This window comes from Macaca thibetana, chromosome 7 (assembly GCF_024542745.1).
Source record: "Macaca thibetana thibetana isolate TM-01 chromosome 7, ASM2454274v1, whole genome shotgun sequence".
NCBI classification, from domain to species: domain Eukaryota; kingdom Metazoa; phylum Chordata; class Mammalia; order Primates; family Cercopithecidae; genus Macaca; species Macaca thibetana.
The window spans coordinates 27,791,032-27,811,640 of NC_065584.1; the positions used below are offsets into that span (position 1 = coordinate 27,791,032).

The 20,609-nt window shown below is 39.6% G+C and overlaps 1 protein-coding gene across 10 annotated transcripts in view; it reads right to left on the reverse strand.

Annotated features, from left to right (window-relative positions):
- Positions 1–20,609, reverse strand: part of LOC126959504 (neurexin-3-beta) — a 578,654-nt gene that overhangs the window by 57,036 nt on the left and 501,009 nt on the right. For 5 of the 10 annotated variants that reach the window (XM_050798732.1, XM_050798725.1, XM_050798730.1 and 2 more), the window contains one exon: positions 38–116. In XM_050798732.1, coding sequence (XP_050654689.1) covers positions 38–116 — 79 coding nt within the window. Of the gene's footprint in view, positions 1–28; positions 117–20,609 lie in introns of all 10 variants that reach the window. The other 5 variants (XM_050798731.1, XM_050798724.1, XM_050798729.1 and 2 more) reach the window with 1 other exon arrangement.

Genomic DNA, 20,609 nt, shown 5'->3' on the forward strand with positions numbered 1-20,609 from the left:
AAAAGAAAGCAAGCAAAACAAGACTGACCTGACCTACCTGTACTTGGCTCACATTCAACGAAGTCTTCATCATCACTTGAACATTCAGCAGATGAAACAAGATCATCTGATGTTGGCTGTTTATGTCAAAGAGAAAATAGTGGGGTAGGGGAAGAGAGAGAAGAGAGAGAGATAGATAAGGAAACTAATGAACAAAGACATCAAAGATTTATCACTGTGTCCCATCTCCCATCATTATGATTATTATTCGAAAGAAGGGCATACTGTAGGATGGAGAATTCTTAACTACTGTGTGGCTGAGAATGACTTTGGGTCTAGACCATCTAGGGGTGTCTTCCGTAGAGCTGGGTGACCCAAGGTGGTTCCAGCAGACTTAAGCCTAACCCATCCCCATAAATGACATTGCACAGCCTTACTTCATTCTGATTTTGAGTTCTGAGAATCAGAAGGACAGGAGAAGGGCTGTTGTAAAGGATGGACAATGTAAGAGTACAAAGCAACACAAAGTCACTGTGACTTTGAGAGAGTTTCAATCCTTATGGTGTGTGGTCTCAAGTGTATGCAGGGGTAGTTGTGCATCTACAGGCTGGGATAATTAATGAATGCTGTGGAATGCATTCTCTTCAGGAACAGCATAGTGGCTTTTATCATTCATGTAATTGCTGCAATAGTCGAGTTAGTAATGTGGACCAGTAGCATGATACCACACAAAAGTCCCTGAACACAGGTAAGGCTGTTCCTGAAGAGAGCAAAAACAGTTTTGACTGCAATAATAGTTCAACTTGAAGCACCTTTTAAATTCTGAGTCTTGCAGAAACTCCCCAATCCCAGGGAATCTATTACAAGAAATATAGGAGACCGAGTATCAGCTATGAGAAGAGCCCTCCATAGAGTAAGTGAGATGACTGCTTTCTGCATTTGGTACATATTGCATGCGCAATAAATATTGAACGAATGAATCTACGCAGGTCTCATGCAAAAAACAAACATTTGGCCTATGATATGCTTAAGAGGACTCAATATATTATAGTTCAATAATGCTCATTTATTTCCCCTTCTTGATGTTACTAATATTTACTGACTTGTCGATCTTCCAGTTCCCAAATGTACTAAAGTCTGGATCCAAATTCAAGAGGAAGAGGTAATAAACCATTTCCCTTCCATTGAGCAATTACTACAAGCTAGATGCTGTCCTAGACATACATACATACACACACACATATATATATATATATACTTTTTAGTTATAGTTATTAATTAGACACAATTCTCACAACCATCTTTTGGGACAGGGATGACTATCATATGCTCAATTAGAATTGCAGTTAGACAGGTTAAGAGAGTTGCTGAAAGACATACAGCTAGTAAAAAACACAAAGTGGGAATTCCAATAAATACATCTTAGTCAAATTCTGTGTTTGTGGCTTGCAATAGGCTTCTTTATACCTGGTCTTACATTATGGACAGAATTATGTCCCCTCAAAATTCATATGTTGAAGTCCTACTCCCTCAGAATGTGACTATATTTGGATACAAAGACTTAAAGAGGTAATGAAGTTAAAATGAAGCCTTAGGATGAGCCCTAATCCAATATGACTTTTGTCCCTCTAAAAAGAGGGGATTAGGGCACAGACATACACAGTGGGAGGAAGGCCATATAAAGACACTAGAAGATAGTCATCTACAAGCCAAGGAGAGAGTTCTCAGAAGACACCAATTCTGCTGACACCTTTATTTCAGGCTTCTAGGCTCCAGAATTTCGAGGAAATAAATTTCTATTGTTTAAGCCACTTGGTCTGGGATATTTTGTTATGGCAGTCCTAATAAATGAATACATATGGCAGCCTTTCTACTCAGGATTTCCAGAAAACATCCTTTTTTAAAATAGACATCCTAGGTACAGAACAACTGTACACAGCAAAGAATTGGAAAACCCACATTAGATAATTCATTGATTTAATGAACAATGGCAGAGAAGTGTCCTACACAACAATATTGATGTTTATTCTACATCTGAAAGGGGGATAGTTCAAACCTTGCTCCTCAAGGTTAGCAGAAAAAATGAAGTTTTTTTTTAAATCTTATTTAAGTTGCAGGATACATGTGCAGAACGTGCAGGTTTGTTACATAGGTGTAAATGGGTACGATGGTGGTTTGCTGCATCTATCAACCCATCACCTAGGTATTAAGCCCCATGTGCATTAGCTGTTTATTCTGATGCTCTTCCTCCCCACACCGAAAAAAGAATTTTTAAACATACTTAAAAAAAAAAAAAAAAACACACTACTGAATTGTTCATTTCAGTTCCAGCAACTGAAACTGGTAGTTACATCCTGGGGGACTGTTATTTGTGTTAGAGACATGGTAAGCATATTCCCTTGGTGTTTCCTGCTGAGAGGCGGCCCTATAATAGCTCCACTTCGAGTTACTTAGGGAAAGGAGATGGTAAGTGGGAAAAGCGTTAGCTGTTCAAATAAATAAGGCAATTATAAGAGCAAAACACTATTTTGGAAGGACCAAAATCATTGTTTAGCAGTTTTTAAGTATGCGTTCTTCATGGCAATGTCTCCCACCAAAGGCAGGAAAGGTTGGTTTGGGCTGGGGGAGAATCTTAAATATTACAATGGTTTGTGACCCTCCAAAAGGCCACAGTTACATAAATGAATATATAGTATATCTTTGGAATTGAAACTTTTTTGGAAAAGGGCAATTAGGGGGAAAACTTATCTGAAAAAACTCCTTAGGGTGGTGGTAATAGAGAGGTTGAGAAGACAATGCTAAAGCGCGTTGAACTGGAAATCGTTAATGATTTAACTGTAAGGGCCTTACAGAATGGCCCAGTAGGGCTTTGGTCCCTAGTACTGAGTGAAAGCTGGTGACTTCATGAAAATCTAATGAGCTCCTTTCAAGAACTGAAAGCCTGGCAATAAAGTTTAAAGGCGAGGCCGGGCGCGGTGGCTCAAGCCTGTAATCCCAGCACTTTGGGAGGCCGAGACGGGCGGATCACGAGGTCAGGAGATCGAGACCATCCTGGCTAACACGGTGAAACCCCGTCTCTACTAAAAAATACAAAAAACTAGCCGGGCGAGGTGGCAGGAGCCTGTAGTCCCAGCTACTCGGGAGGCTGAGGCAGGAGAATGGCGTAAACCCGGGAGGCAGAGCTTGCAGTGAGCTGAGATCCGGCCACTGCACTCCAGCCTGGGCGACACAGCGAGACTCCGTCTCAAAAAAAAAAAAAAAAAAAAAAAAGGCCATTGAACAAATGTATAAAAACAATGCATAACTTCAGTAGAAACCAAAACATACATTAACATAATATTAGTTGAATCTTTAACTCAAAGGAGACATCTTCATTTGCATGGGCCAAAAGAAAAAATGTAATTTTTTTTTCTTCAGAAAAAGGAGTAGACTTTGAGGTTGAAAAGATTCTTACTGCCTTCCTCTCAGCTTCCTTGGTTTTCTCTCATACTATTAAGTTTCTCTCCCCTGTGGTTTAGGTGACACCATACCCAGCCCCACTCTCCCACCCCTTCTCCACCTCCAATTCCATCCCAAGAATGGGCCCCTAATCCCCACTGCAGACCCCACACATCATCTTTCACTTTCTGACCCCCTTTTCCCACCTTTAACCCTCTCTATGCTCCACTTTGCCCAAAGATCTGTTTTCTGCTGATCTTTTATATGAGTACATATGAATACAGTGTTCTTCCTAGGCAACAGAACCACATTTTACCAGTAGCTCCTAGCAATGGTGCCCAGACTCAAAGGAGTTTAAAGGGGAAATGATCCAGCAGTGTGTCATAAAAATGGGCCTAGCCCTAGACATAGCACAACTGTGAATCCCAACTTCTCCACTTAGATTCAGAAGATGACCTGAGATGTGTGTGTGTGTGTACACACTTCACTTAGTTTCTTTACTAAGTAACTAAATCAGTTAATCAACATCAGCTTCTTAATCAAAGTAATTCCAAGCCTGATAGTCACTCCTAATTTAAATAAATTTGGTATCTGCCTATGTGCTCTATTTGTTATGATTTACCCCACATTAGAAGTGTTCTTTGTTGCTGACAACTCATTACTTCCATTTTATGGTACACATACTATTTCTAGTTGCACCTGCCATGAGGCGTGATAAGGAAAAAATATACTCATAAAGAGCTTAAACAATCATTCAAAGGTGATCTGTTTTCCGTGGCTGTGAATCTAGACAATCTGTGTGGGTCTTATATGAATTCAGTTCCTTCCTTTCTGTCCCTCAGACCTCACCATTACCACTTAGAGGTACAGCCAACTGAAACTCCCAAAGCAATTACAAACATCTCAGTCCCTCTTTGCCTGTTTTGGTAACCAATGTTTTCCTAGAGAACCCGGCATGCAACATTGGCCACACCTGCCATAGAACACTGTGTAGTATGGAAAGACTTCCTCTGCCAGAGGCCTTAATTTGCAAAAAGGTTTAGAATCAGGAATGCTACACTTAGACTTTTTAAAAACTACTCCTGTCCCTAACATCTAGAAAATCCAAACATTACAAACCAAGGATTTCGGATGATATGAGCAGCTTAAGATCATATCCTAAATTAATGGCAATTGGATTCAAAGATACTTTCAGAAAACCCAGGGCTTTCTTTAAACACTTTTTGTTGTTGTTGTTGTTGTTGTAGTTGTTTTGGTTTTTTTCAGTCTGTGTTCTATTTCAGATGTAAGCAAATGCAGGATCTGATGCTGAACCTTGAAAGAAAAGACACACTTTGATTGCTTTCCATGGCTTGTAAAACAGGTTTCATGTTGCAGATATACTCAGACTCAGAATAGAATTGCTACGAGTAGAACAAATCTGTGGACCTCTGCCTTTTAATAAAATGTTGTAGCCTTAGGCTAAATGTGTGTGTATTTTCCCATAATCACAACCATTGTCTGTAATTACTGTTAATTACTTAGAAGAAAGAGCAGTTAGTATGCCTGCAAAGAAACAGATATCTGGACTATCTAGAATCATGCCTACTAATAACATTTATCATTTAATAAACACTGGCTACATTTAGGCTTTGCGCTGAGCTGTTAATTCATATTAATTTAGCACTCACAGTAACCAAGGGTATACACACTCATAGTGAATTATTTTTAACTGCCCACCATCCATGCTCCTTCAGGAAACAGTATTGCTTTAGGAAACTCTTCTGTGCATAGTTACGTTGGGAATGTTTATCAAGGTGCCTTCAATGTCATCTTCAGATTTTTTCCCCTCACAATGATTGTCTAAAGCTCTCATGACTTTCAATGGCTACACTTAAAGTGTTCGCATATGATGGTTCCCCTATGTCAAATGCCAATATTCTCTAAGTTATCCAAGGAAGAATTTTAAAAAAAATCTATGACCACCAACAAACCAAATAATTTTCACAGTGGTTGGGCTGCTAGATTTACTGTCAGTGGTATATGTCATCAAGGTGCTTTTTTCATTCATTCATTACTTTAAGGAATCTTTTTCAAATACCTATGTGTCAAGCACGTTAACAGTTATAAGGGATAAAGCTATAGATAAGACACAGTTCTCTGCTCTGGGAATTCACAGTCTCTGATGAGACAGGCAAGTAAACAGGCAAACTTGACATAGTAAACCGAATGCTCTGTCAAGAGGAAGCGTTAATGTGCGAAGGGAGGAGACGGCAAGAAAGCAGAGAGCGTGTGGGAAATGAGTCCTGAGGGACAGGCAGTGGTGAGATGGGGAAGAAGTGAGGACAGTGGGCTGGAGAAGAAGGGCATTTCAGGTGAAACAGTATTTGCAAAGGCTTAGAGATCTAAAACATGGTTTATTTGTATACCCACTAGTAGTACAGGATGACTGGAGGGAAGGGATGGACTAGAAAGAGTGTGACCACTACTTGAGCTATGTTGTTCTTGAAAACTTAGATAATGAGCATATATTTAATGTCATGCCCTATCAGACTTCTCTCCTTCCCCCATTCCCTGCATCTCACCAGTGTCATCTGTCCCATTCTATAAACACACGGTTTATAGAACGTAGTGCATGAGTATGACTGCAGTGCAATTTCACAGTGCATATTAAGCACCTTACCTTGCTTTCTCACGGGGAGAAAAATATTGCTCTGCCCCTATATATTAGCCAAGTCCTATATTAAAAACAATAATTCATACTACTACATGTTAAAATATGTATTTCATATTTTTAATCCACGTGTTGAAATTACTTTGTTCTGTGTTAGGACTCATAAAACTAAAGATAGGTATTATAATAACTTTCAATAAAATATCTCTCTGGCAGGAGCCCTATATATTCCTTCCTGGAAGATATTTTTATTGCATTTATGTTCTTTTTTCCCCCCCTAACAATGTTTATTGAAATTACCTTAGAATAAAGCTGGGACAGAAGAAAGCTCAGAACTCCGTCCACCCAAGTAAATTTATGGGTGTATTTACCTTCCAGTTCCCTAAGTTTCACAAATCTGACATATTTTCCTCCAGTGAGTTATTGCTTCTATAATCATTGGCTTATAATTATGTACTCAGAAGAGTTTTACCCTTTCTCGGCAATGGTTCTACACTGTTCTTTATTATTAATCCATGATTGGGCATGAGAAAAGTGTCTACTGCTGTGAGCTGTGATCAGAACTGCTCAAGACCGTTTCACTCTGTCCCCTCCTTACTGCCCAACTGCTTTTGTAACTTCAAATTCCACCCTTCAGCTCTTTATTTTACACTGGTAATAGGCTAATCATTTTGAGGGATAATCATTTTTCCCCACCCATCTCCTTGGGAGCACGGTTATTTGAGATTAAGTATGAGATAAAATAAGTCCTGCCACAGAACAGCTTTATGAAATTATAAATAACACACTCAAGAATGATGATCTCCTTTCTTCCAGTGAAAAAGGAAAAGGGAAAGGCCCATAAATATTCTGAAGCCCCACAGAAAACAGCCATACATCTCTGCAGCTGCTCCATGCTAAAAAGAATTAAATTCCTTTAAATCCTTGCTGTTTTAGTTCTTTCCCCTCTATCCCTTCATTCCGAGATGGAGTTGGAGCTCTGAATATCTCAGATGAGAGAGGACCCATCTAGCTTCATTCTGAATGTTCATTCTCTATTTAAATACAAGTTGCCCGAGAGAGTTCTTCAATTAACTAATACCCATTGACTCTAAGCCTATAACCTTGAATGAGATTTGAAAAGTTTGACCATTTTTTCAAAGGTATCTATTAAGATTTTCTTTACTAAATTGTTGCCAACACACAGTCTCATCTTTGATCAGTGCTAACACCCAAACGCACAACTGGATGATTTTTTTTTCTTTGAGACAGGGTGTCTCTCAGTCACCTAGGCTGGAGTGTAGGGGCGTAATCATGGCTCACTTCAGACTCGACCTCCTTGGGCTTAAGTGATTGTCCTGCCTCAGTCTCCTGAGTATCTAGGACTACAGGTACATGCCACCACACCTGAATAATTTATTTATTTTTATTTTTTTGTAGAGACAGGGTCTTGCCATGTTGCCAAGGCTGGTCTCTAACTCCTGGGCTGAAGTGAGTCACCCACCTTGGCCTCCCAAAGTGCTGGGACTACAGGCATGAGCCACCATGTATGGTCAATGATTTTTATATTTAACCAAAAACAGAAAAAACACAGAGCTTGGGCAAGCTTGTTAGAAGTCATTATCTCCCTGTCTCTCTCATCCCTCTCACTGAATCCAAGCCCAATACAGAAACAACCTCAAAATGTGGTATGATTTTATGACTGTGATACCTATACTCTTATTTTATTCTGATTAAACCCATTTATAGTTACCCTTGAAAGTCACTGACATTGTTATGATAACATGAAACATAAATGACTTTAACTTGTCATACTCAAGTGTGAAAGATGGGGGCATCTCATGAAGCAGATCCTGAATGTTGGAGGTGAAGGGACAGAATTCTAGTCTTGTTAAGATACTATCTGAGGTGACCCTTGTATCCTATGTCTATGAGCTTAAGTATTTCTATTGGAACAACACCCTGCGTTTGTGTCATGGGTTCTTCCAGCTATAACTTTCCCCTCTTCCCTCTACCTACTCCTGAAGATAATCACTTGCCAAGATATGACTACATGCATAACTGACTTGCTCATATTTCCATGAAATGAGAAAGCTTTAAAGAGAATTGCCCTGAGCTAAAGATACTGCATTCCGTCTGACCAAAATTAGGTTATTGGAACAGAGCTCTCTAAAACTGAATTAATAAAAAAATTCCGGGCATATGATTTTATTTACATTTGCACTGACATTTACATTGTCTCATTCACTCACTAATTTCCTTGACAAGTGTTTATTAATTGCCTATAATGTGTCAATCACTGTGCTTGGGGCCAGGCTGACCTGGTCCTTGTCCTAATGGACTTTACAGACTACTGAGATTTAAGCCAAGTCAAACCAGAAAACACTGATTAGTTGCTAAATCATTAGCTATAAAATCTTAAAATTACTGTTGGGCTCATAAGCATCACCCAACAGTAACAATGATTACTCATTGTCACTAAAGACAGTAGACTACATAGGAACTCAAGCAAATAGTATCACCCACTCCTTAAAACCTCTACCCATCCTCAGTAGTCAGCATATTATTTTTCTTGTTTTCCACAATGCATATACTAGAGCAGGATGAAGAATGACATGACTTATAATAACTTTTGCTAATGAATTAGTCTTTAAGGAAATCCCTTTGCAGACTCAAGATTTAATTAACAGTAGAAAAACCAAGCTAAGCTTGGCCAAATTTTGTGCCGAGGATTGGGATCCTTTATTTCTATCCTTGAGGTCTTCTAGGATTATATAAATAAATGTGGTGCAGCAGCTTAAATTTTTTTCCTCACTTTTAAGATTTTTCATCTTTTTGCTTAAAAAGGGAAGGGTAGATCAAGAGAGAGGGGAGGGAGGAAGGAGAAGAGAGTGGGTGGAAAAGGGATTAATCTGTTGTTCAAGGCAGGCTGACAGAGAGAAGAGGAGTATTGAACCACAGAAGATTAACCAAACTTCAATGTACCTTCCCAAAAGCAGGAGGAATGTAATGCTACGTGGTGTTCCACTGATAAGCAAATCCCTCTAAATCCTTTCAATTTATTTCTTGGCCTGAAGAAATTACATATTATTTAGGAGACAGAAAAATAAAATAAATAAAACCATCCACCCAAACCACACCATCTTTTAAGAATCTAGATTGGATGCCTGTTGATTACATACACATAAAGACCTGGCTTTGATGGCTGCTCTTCTTTCTTATTGGTACTGTCCTCTCTAGGATTGCTAATGAGAAAGTCTTGGCTGTGTTTTCCACTGTTAGCTCTTTTGTTTACACCACAAATACTCATTTTGAGTATTTAGGGTCTAACCATTATAAGGGAAATTTAGCTGAAGCTCCAATAGACCATGTCTACTTTTTTCCCTCCCTTCTTCCCTTCCTTTCTTCTTATTTTCCTCCCTCAAGCCTTCCCTCTAAGAAAGAGATGCAAGCTCAAGAAGATGTAAACACAAGAAGAGAGTGCATGTTAGTGCTTCCCAAAACTTAGTATGTGGCACAGACAACTTACCCAGAACAATCAAATGCAACGAAGTGAATATAAAATACAACTTCTAGAAATACAAGGCTATCTTTTCCTTATTGCACTGAGGGAAAAAAAAAAAGTATATCCCACTCAGCCTGTAATATAATGTTAGAAAAGTCAGAGACAGGTGTTAGAGCAACAGCAGAAGTTAAAGCAAGTTTTGGGTATTTGAAACTGGACTTAATAAAATAGGGAGTTACAAGTGATCTGCAGCCAGTGAGTCTGGGACAGAACTATGAAGGAAAAGAGAGTCAATTTAGGAACATGGTATGAAGTCCCAGTAGAGGAAAAATGCAAAGGTCAGCTTTGGATTGAGAATTTATCCCCACTCATGCCTAGAAGAAAATACCAATCTCCCACAGAGAAATGTGGGAGGATGGGTTCCCATAAAGCTATATGATTTATATAAAAAATCTCTAGTTAGGGAACGTCTTCAGGTACTATTAAATTAAGAAGTTCAGAAACCCAGCCTCAGAAGTCACATCCTTATTCCCAGCCTGCAGTTAGTAGTAAATAGATAAACCCATCTTAGATATTGATTCAAAATACTTTACAAAAGCAAACACAACAGAACTTCTATGTGGAAAGAGACGAGATGAATTGTTTCTCATTTCTGATGGACAGTGAGGCTAATCATTTTTCCCTGTTCTAGTTCATAAACAGCAACACTCATTTGCTGTCAAAATGGGTGTTAGAAATGTAGTAGGTGTAATCACAGGCATGAGATCCATGAGGTCATCCACAGGGCTTTTTGCTCACAAAGACCCTTTGCTAGGTTGTGTGCTCTCATCTTACCATCTTGAAATTCCCAATCATTCATCTTTGCACTTGTGCTTTGTAAGCGAAGTTCAGTGGAACAATGGGGCATGAAAGCAAGCAGAGGAGATACATGCAACACGTGCGTCTACTTCCATTCCTTGCCACTCATCCTCATACAGTGTTCCTGGTGTCCCAATGGCACAGGATCCTGTGGACTCGCCACATATAGGAGTAATCTGAATCAAACAGCTTTATTTGAATTTATCCCCCAATATTTCTCCTTAGGAGGTTGGTATTGTCTTCTAGGCAAGAGTAACTAGGGTAAGTTCTCAGGCCAAAGCTGGCCTCCTTTGCTTTTCCTCTCTCCGGGCTCTATATCACGTCCTCTCTATAATAGGTAAGGATGTTGTATCTAGTGGCTAAGTGGGAACACTGACAGCCCCAGGAGCTCATGCTCTCCCTTTGAACCAGAAGTTGCTTAGACAACAGAGAGAAGGCCATGGCATTCTAAGAAACACAATCAGGAGAACCTATCACATCCTTTCTTAAGTCTCTATGTCAACCAACCATTTACACTAAAGATAATGACATGAAAGGGAAAGATAGGATAACCCGGAGACCTCTTTTTTTTTTTTTTTTTTGAGACAGACTCTTACTCTGTTGCCCAGCCTGGAGCGCAGTGGTGTGATTTTGGCTCACTGCAACCTCCGCCTCCCAGGTTCAAGCAATTCTCCTGCCTCAGCCTCCCAAGTAGCTGGGATTACAGGTGCCTGCCATCACGCCCTGCTAATTTTTTTTATTTTTAGTAGACATGGGGTTTCATCATGTTGGCCAGGCTGGTCTCGAACTCATGACCTCATAATTTGCCTGCCTCAGCCTCCCAAAGTGCTGGGATTACAGGCATGAGCCCCGGCACCTGGCCAGAGACCTCTCTCTTCTTTTTGGTTCTACCAGATATATCAGTAGGCTGAAGTTAAAAAGTGTTGGCATGTGCGTGCATTAAGAAGTGAAACAAAAAGCAGTAAGTTACTTTTGGATAGCATTTCCACTCTTCCAGTAAGAACAAAAGACATATGCGTATATGGGCTATGACATACAAATTAAGTTATTTCAGTGATTCTGCATTTGAGCTGAATGCTCTTATATCTGGATTTAAAACTGACATTGCACATAATATAAACATGAATGCTAATATTCATGCTAGTTTACATTTTTATTTCCTTAAATGTCATTCAATAGTAAATAAGAAACATAAATATTGAAGAAAGGGAAAAGAAATTCTATTCTAGCACTTTTAACACTTTTTTTTCTTGATTTTTGGGCAAGGGACTCCTTAGTTTTATTTTGCATTGGTTTCCACAAATTATATAGCTACCCCTGAGAACAGTTCTGAAAAATGATTTTGAACAGGCCAAAGGAATGTGACATGGTTTCAGAAACTCAAATTATGACAAATAGATTATGTTCCTGAAACCGGGACCCTCGTGCTTCCCACCCAGCCTCATGACTGTGGGTCTTAACTAGCTTTACTCTCTCAAAGGTACTAGGAGGAAACAGCACTCCTATTCCTATACTGGTGTGGCTCTTTTAATGCACATGCTCCCACCCTCACTCCCCTCTCTATCTGCCCAAACCCATTTAATAACATTCCAGACAATCTTCTCTAATAAGGGTGCAGCTTTTGTTTATTTCCACTTCTTTCCATTTCGGAGAATTCTGGGTTTTAATGCAAGCACTTTGAAAAAGAATGATGACCATACAATTTTCTGGGAAAAAAAAAAAGAAATACAACATCTTTTTATACACAGAAGTGATGTGGTAGATGACAAAACCGGAACTCAGACCTGATCATAGGGAATCCAGAACTTTTGTTCGCATTGGCTTTAAGGCTAACTTCCCTTGAAGAACTTGGAAAGCCAGCTGATCTCAGGAAAAGTGGGCTGCCTTTCCACCCTAGCCCTTTAGGAAGAGAGAGCCAATAAGCCCAAACTCTGCTGAGTCAGTGGCGTCTTTAAAAACTGTGTCAGAAAAATATTTTTAATTTACACTCTGCCTCTTTGAAAGAAATCAATATGTCATTTGCTGGGACTTTAAAAAAAAATCTAAGTGTCTGTATTTAGTTTTTCTAGATTTTTTTCCTGTAGTCTTCTAGGGAGCAAAGGAAAAAGTGTTTCATTTGTATACATATTGATTCAAACGCTTTGAGCAAAAAAGAAACAACTAAATATAGCAGAGTAGCTTTAATGACAAACTTTTAGGGATCAAGATCTCTAAGCACCACAGTCTCATTTGAGGTGATTGGAAGTAAACAAAAATCAATAAAACAGAATTACTGGGCAATAAACAAGAGAAGCCACATTTATAATTGAAGAGGCTTCTTTTCATGCATTCATTACTGAAGAATGCACTCAAGCCCTATTCTATTTTTACAGCAGCATAGATTTCCTCCCAGCTTGTAGTCTTTTTCTTGCTTTTTTTTCTGTTTCGAGAGGTGCTGTAAAAGAGTTTAACATATATCTGGAGCTTCTATACTCCTACAGCTGCTCAGAGAACCCAAAAGACACAAGAAGTGCTTAGCACAGTAGACAGGAAGTGTCTCCTCAAACACTTCTCATCTCAGGTCTTTATATGTCCAGCAAAGTGCCAGGTGAGAAGTGTGGCATAACATGGACATAAGTAAGCCCTGATGGAGCTTGGTGCCTGCCTTTAAAGTGCTTTCAGTGTAGCAGGGAAGATGACTATTGTAGACATTGTCAATATCTATTCCCCACTTCCTCCTTGCTAGGGCTGGCATGTGACCAGCCTAACCAAGCCTCCTTTACAACTAAAAGTGGCCATGTCGTAGCTGTGGACAAAGAGCTAAACAAACAAATCCTCTAGAGGCTTTAGAAATGCTTGTTCTATTCTTGATAAAAGAAAAAGACTCAGCTGGTCTCACTGCTTTCCCTTCTTCCTTGGGTTTGCACAGGATATGTGGAGCTGTAGCAATCACCTTATACCCATAAGGTAGCAAGTTGGGGGGAAAGCCAAGAAAAGAACTGGGAAGCTGACTCAGATATTGTCAAATATTAAATCTGACAATTATAAAATAAAAATTTATTATCAAATAATTTATATATAATTTATTATAAATTGATTATAATTATAATAATTATTAATTATAATGTATAATATAAGTATAATTTATAATTATTAATTATAATATTTATGATAAAATGAAAATTTGGCTCCTATTATAGGAGCCAAATTGAGCAGTTTTGTGTTCTCTAAACTTCGAAATTCTTATTAAATAAGAAAATGTATCCTGTCTTCAGTCACTGCAGGTAGAGTTTTCTCTTACTAGAAGTTGGAGCCAATCATAACAGAGAGAGCAATAGAGGCCGGGCGCGGTGGCTCAAGCCTGTAATCCCAGCACTTTGGGAGGCCGAGACGGGCGGATCATGAGGTCAGGAGATCGAGACCATCCTGGCTAACACGGTGAAACCCCGTCTCTACTAAAAAATACAAAAACTAGCCGGGCGCGGTGGCGGGCGCCTGTAGTCCCAACTACTCGGGAGGCTGAGGCAGGAGAATGGCGTGAACCCGGGAGGCGGAGCTTGCAGTGAGCTGAGATCCGGCCACTGCACTCCAGCCTGGGCGGCAGAGCGAGACTCCGTCTCAAAAAAAAAAAAAAAAAAAAAGAGCAATAGAGAGAGGAACCACAAGCAGAGGATGCAAGGGCCCCACGGGATTGGTCTCCACCTTTGGGGCTCATTAGTCACCAGGTGACATTCTAGCAATACCCAGGAGTGGGACCTGGGTATCAACCTGATGAGGAAAGCTCCACTGTGATTACAATGCCCACCACAGCTTGGATGTGTGTCCCCTCCAAATCTCATGTTGAAATATAATCCCTAATGTTGGAGGTGGGGCTGGTGGGAGGTGTTTGGGTCAGAGGGGTGGGTCCCCCATGAATGGCTTGGTGCCCTCCCCATGGTAATGAGTTCACGTGAGATCTGATTGTTTAAAAGAGTCTGAGCCGGACCGGGCATGGTGGCTCATGCCTGTAATCCCAGTACTTTGGGAGGCCAAAGCAGGTGGATCATGAGGTCAGGAGTTCAAGACCAACCTGGCCAAGATGGTGAAACCCTACCTCTACTAAAAACACAAAAATTTAGCCAGGTGTGGTGGCATGCGTCTGTAATCCCAGATACTCGAGAGGCTGAGGAAGGAGAACCGCTTGAACTTGGGAGGTGGAGGTTGCAGTGAGCCGAGCTCGCACTACTGCACTCTAGCCTGGGTGACAGAGCGAGACTCCGTCTCAAAATAAATAAATAAATAAATAAATAAATAAAAGCCTGGGCCAGACACAGTGGTTCACGCCTGTAATTCCAGAACTTTTGGAGGTGAAGGAGGGAGGATTACTTGAGCTCAGAAGTTTGAGACCAGCATGGGAAACATAATGAAATCCCATCTCAACAAAACAATTTTAAAAAATTAAAAATTAGATGTGGTGGTGCAGGCCCATAGTCCCAGCTACTCAGGAGGCTAAGGCAGTAGGATTGCTTGAGCACAGGAGTTTGAGGCTGCAGTGAGCCATGATTGTGCCACTGTCTCAAAAAATTAAATTAAAAAAAGGGTGGCACCTCTGCCTCCTGTCTCCCTTGCTCCCTCTCTCACCATGTGACATGCCTGCTCCCTGTTTGCCATTCACCATGAGTAAAAGCTTCTTGAGGCCTTGCCAGAAGCCAAGCAGATGCTGGCACTGCTTGTACAGCCTATAGACTCTGAGCCAAATAAACCTCTTTTCTTTATAAATTATTCAGTCTCAGATATTTCTTTCATAGTAACAGAACACAGACTAACACATAAGGGACAATATTTTCAATTAAATATCTTAGAAACATCAGCAGTCACCACATCCCATACTGAATTGATTATCTCCTCCCTCTGCTGCCTTCCTGGCCTCTGTCTATGGTGTCCTTACACTCTAGGAACAAGCCCAAACCCTCAGGGTCATCTTTAAATCTGTCAGAGGTGCTTAAACCAGAGCAACTCCATCTTGAATAGGAGCTGGGTAAAATGAGGCTGAGACCCACTGCGCTGCATTCCCAGATAGTTAAGGTATTCTAAGTCACAGGATGAGATAGGAGGTCAGCACAAGATCCAGGTCATAAAGACCTTGCTGATAAAATGGGTTGCAGTAAAGAAGCTAGCCAAAATTTACCAAAACCAAGATGGCGATGAGAGTGACCTCTTCTCCTCGTCACTGCTACACTCCCATTAGCAACATAACAGTTGAAAAATGCCGTGGCTTGTTTAGCATATCATCAAGAGACAACAGTAGTTACCCTATAAGGTCTAAAAAGGAGAGGCATGAATAATCCACCCCTTGTTGAGCATATCATCAAGAACCATAAAAATGAGCAACCAGCAGCCCTTGGGGATGCTCTATGGAATAGCCAATCTTTTATTCCTTTACTTTCTTAATAAACTTGCTTTCACTGTACGCTATGAACTCACCCTAAATTCTTTCTTGTGTGTGATCCAAGAACCCTCTCTTGGGGTCTAAATAGGGACCTCTTTCCTGTAACAAATCCTCCCTGCACCCCGTCACACCTCCAGGCACCAAGTCATGCAAAGCCATCTCTAAAATGTTACTCCTGTTTTCGTTCCTACTGCCCTGGTTGCTTATATGGATGAATCTTAAAATTCCCTACCCAGACTCCCCATTTACCCTTATCTCCTCCTCTTAATGAACTCTAGAAAGTACTTCCAGGATAAAAATATAGTTTTCATGTTTCACTCTGTTGGTTCAAATTTATCTCACTATCAAAGGCTAGACTTAAAAAAAATTAAAATTCAAGACCCTCCACCTCTGGACTCCAATGTAATTTTGTAGTATCATCGTCCATTACCATTTGTCCCTATAAATGCCTCCACATACTGACTATTTAATGTTTTCAATTCTCTGAACAAGTGTATTAAGTTTGTAACTTTATGTTTCGGCTTCTACTGCTCCTTACCCAACTCTATTTGCATTTCATTCCATTTATACCTGCTGAAATTGTATATATATATTTTTAAGGTCCAAGCCAAACACTTCTTTATGTAATGTTTTTCTGATCCCAAAGCTGAAAAATAAAATACTCCCTTTAGCATAGCAACTCAATAGTTTCTTGTAATCACACTGAACGTACTTAATATATATTGACTTATACTATTTTCCCTTCTATGTGATTGCTATTTGAAGGAGACAAGGGACAGAATCTAGAGGCAACTATATCAAGGGAAAAGTTTTGTGTTTTGAGTCAGAAAACATGATCTCAGTCCATTATGGTGAGAGCCCAAGGCAATCACAGACACTGCATCCTAGTTTTCTCTTCTGTTAATTTGAATCAGTGACGTTTACTTCATGCCATTGTTATGTGGTTTGAAATGGATATCAGTGAGTCAGAGATGTTACTCTTCTGTGATTTGTTCTTAATAGTGTTATTTATTATTGGTCTGAAATCACCCACAGGGTTACTGTACTCCTGGACCAGAGCCTGGGTGCATAGAAAAAACTTGAATGGATAGCAGGTACTCAAGAAATGTCTGTTGATTTCAACAGAATTGGGTGAGACAGGTGATACGGTTTGGCTCTGTGTCCTGCCCACATCTCACCTTGAATTCTGATAATCCCCACGTGTCATGGGAGGGAACCTGGTGGGAAGTAATTGAATCATGGGAGTAGGTTTTTCCCGTGCTGTTCTTGTGATAGTGAATAAGTTTCATGAGATCCACTGGTTTTATAAAGGGGAGTTCCCCTAAACATGCTCTCTTGCCTGCCACCATGTAAGACATGCCTTTGCTCTTCTTCCATCTTCCACCATGATTGTGAGGCCTCCCCAGCTACGTGGAGCTGTGAAGTCCATTAAACCTCTTTCCTTCATAAATTATCCAGTCTCAGGTATGTCTTTATTAGCAGCATGAGAACAGACTAACACACCAGAAGTCATGTTCAAAGGATGGACATGCATGAGGTGGAAGAGAGGAAGTATTTCCCATCCTTGTGAAATTATTACTCATTCTGATTTTTGGAGGTATCAGGGGCAGAAATAGCTTTATAAGCTATTGTTTCAAGAATGAAGGTTTTTCCATTAATGGATGAATAAATTTTTTAAATGTGATATATATACACAATGGATAGAATAATATTCAGCCTTTAAAAAGCAGGAAATTCCATTACTTGGAACAACGTGGATGGAGCTAAAGGACACTATGCTAAGTGAAATAAGTCAGGCACAGAGAGACAAATACCATATGATCTCACCTATATGTAGAAATCTAAAAAGTCAAACTCATAGAAGTAGAGAGTGAAGTGGTGGTTATCAGAGGCTGAGGAAGGAAAGGTCGATGGGGAATGAGGAGATGTTGGTTAAAGAGTACGAAGTTTCAGACAGGAGAAATAGGTTCTGATCTATTACACAGCATGGTAACTAAAGTAAATAATGAATTGCCTATTTCAACATTATATATTTTAAAATTCATTCATGTAAAAAAATAAATTGTAAATGTTCTTGCTACAAAGAATTTAAGGTAATTAGTATGTTAATTATCCTGGGATGATCATTCCACAATGTACATAGGCATTGCAACATCACGTTGTACCTACATATACAATTATTATTTGTCAGTTAAAACTTTAAAAAAAGAACAGGAGTTTCTCTGGAAGAGTACATTTGCTTTCAAGACAGAAAATGTCTCAATGGTCCATAAAAGTCCATAAGCAACTAATGTTTCAATTCTACAACCATGTACCAGAGAGATAAATTTCTTATTTGCAGGACTATAGGTTTAAAGTAAGTCAAATATCATGTAGATCTGAAAACTGGAGTGATTGAACATTTGGACCACTTTTTTGCAAAGTGCCAAAACGGAGATTTGGGGTTTTGCTTCTCCTTCTTTCAAATAGCCTTAGCTGAGCAGCAGCTAGGAGGAACCTATGATTCTTTGGCCACACTAGCCTGTCTCACTTAAACCCTTAAGTGGAATTCTTTATATAAAGAAAAGTAAGAGTAGTGTAATCACTCTCAATAAATGCCTTGTAAAATGACTTCAGCAATTATGCTGTTTGTAAGTACCTCTGAGTCCATTAAGATAAACATCTATCTTAGAATATCCACATTAATGCACTAGACTGTTCTTTCTTACATAAATCTTAGCTGAACACTGTGCAGTTAACACAGTTTATCATCCCTTGCTCTTCTTCCCTTCGATGCACACATTAATGCATGCAGTGGGGTAGGATTTAAATAGTGCTAGTCGTACAGCACACATTAACACACAAGGCAGTCTCTAAACACTTTTAAATGCAGAATAAATATACTTTAGGTTTTAAATACCTTCATAAGCTGTATACCCAAGAATACATTGGACTGGTCTCTTAATTTCCCACATAAGCAACATCTTATAGGCAAAAGCAATAAATGCTTACACATAAAACAGTTTTAATATGCTTCCAATTGCTCGGCACACATAGGTCCAAATGAAATCTAACTCCCTAGTTACCCCTCCATGAAACAAGTGTATCTCTATCTATATTTATATCATAAAATATATCCATAGCCATATCTGTATTTTAAGCGTTGACCCAATTTCATTAACTTTTGTAGCCAAACTGGGAAAATGAGCAAGGATCCCTAGTACTTATTCAGATCCCTGGTTTCTTCCCTGCTGTGCTGAAGTGAAGACAGTCCATAAACAGTCTATAGCTTTAACTCTCTTTTGTGGCTGTCACATTGGTTATAACAATGACACTAGCAAGGGTAATATAAAATTTAACAGTGAGTATTTAATAATCAGTGCAGAAGAAGAACTGATTAATTCGACAGTGGCCACAGCGCTGGAGCTGGGTTCTGGAAGTCTCCTCTGTCCCAAGCCTCATTCTGCCTCACTGTGGGGACAGAGGTGTGTCTTGCTGCAGGAACACAGGTGACCTGGAGGTAAAGGACACTTGGAGGTCTTGAGACAGTGGTTATTTACCATCTAGTAACAAAATGTTTCTTAAGAAACAGTTCAGCAGATGATATTCAGGAGACTAACAGGGTGCAATCAATTTGTCTGGGAATAAATTTCATTTCATTGAGAAAAATTCTGCTTAGTGATCTCAAAGGGTAGTCCCAACTATGCCAAGGTTGATGACTCACCAATCATTCATTCAACCTTTCTTTCTGGAGCTAATGCTTTGGGGAAAACCGAAAGCCATATGAAGTGGCCCAAATCCTCAAGAAGCTTACAATTAAGTAGCTAAGTGTTTGGCCTAAGTGTCCTTAAATGATAGTAAAAAGAAAAAAGCTGCTCTGAGGAAAGAGAGGCAAATTCTGAGTGGGATGTCAGAGGAATTCATGGGGATGATGGTCTTTGGCTTTGATAGAATAATAAATAGGATATTAATAGTCAAAGGTGAGAGCAGATAGTCCAGGTAAATGGCACAAATTAATGCCTAGAGGCAGGAAAGTAAAAAGAAAGGAATGGGAATAAGAGACTCATTTGATTTAGTTAGAACATAGAGTAAGCATGAAGTCATCAGGTGGTGGGATGAACATGCATACACAGCCAGAGGCAAAGAGGACCGAGAGGAGGTGTAAGGGGCTCCAGGGAAACCCACCTTTGCTGCTTAACAAACAAATCAAATCAAATGTACACTAATGGTGCACCAGCAAAGTGATCTTTTTATTCAAAGGGCAGCAAGTATTATTTGTTTAATCCTAGAAAGAATGTATGTCCCAGGTATTTAGAGCAACTGTTATGCCAAGCAAATTTTTACCGCTGGGAAATCTCAGCCAAATGAGGCCATTACTGTATACACTTCAGAGATGAACAGAATGCCTGTTTTCACCTCTTCTTAACTAACACTTTTATGAGAAGGTGAAAGCCTTACAAAGAATTCTTATCTGTGGGTAACAATTCTGTTCTCTGTTTTGAAATTCATCCTGCAGAATTTTTCTGTCTTGCAACTGAATGAAATGTTTAGCCTGTGCAACAGTTAATAAAGCCCTGCAGAGTGACTTTCAGCCCTGCTGGATGTGATTAAATGGTCAGGTTCACACCTATGCGTCTGTGTGTGCGTGTGCATGTAGGCACGTGTGTATGTGTGTGTGTGAGAATAACAAAAATGTAAAAATAATAAAGTTAATTTTAATAGCCCAATTAGTCCCAGCTGGAACATACTTGTCAAAGTAAAAGTTACATAAAGGAAACTTAGCTTTAAACACCATTTGGACCATGCTGTGC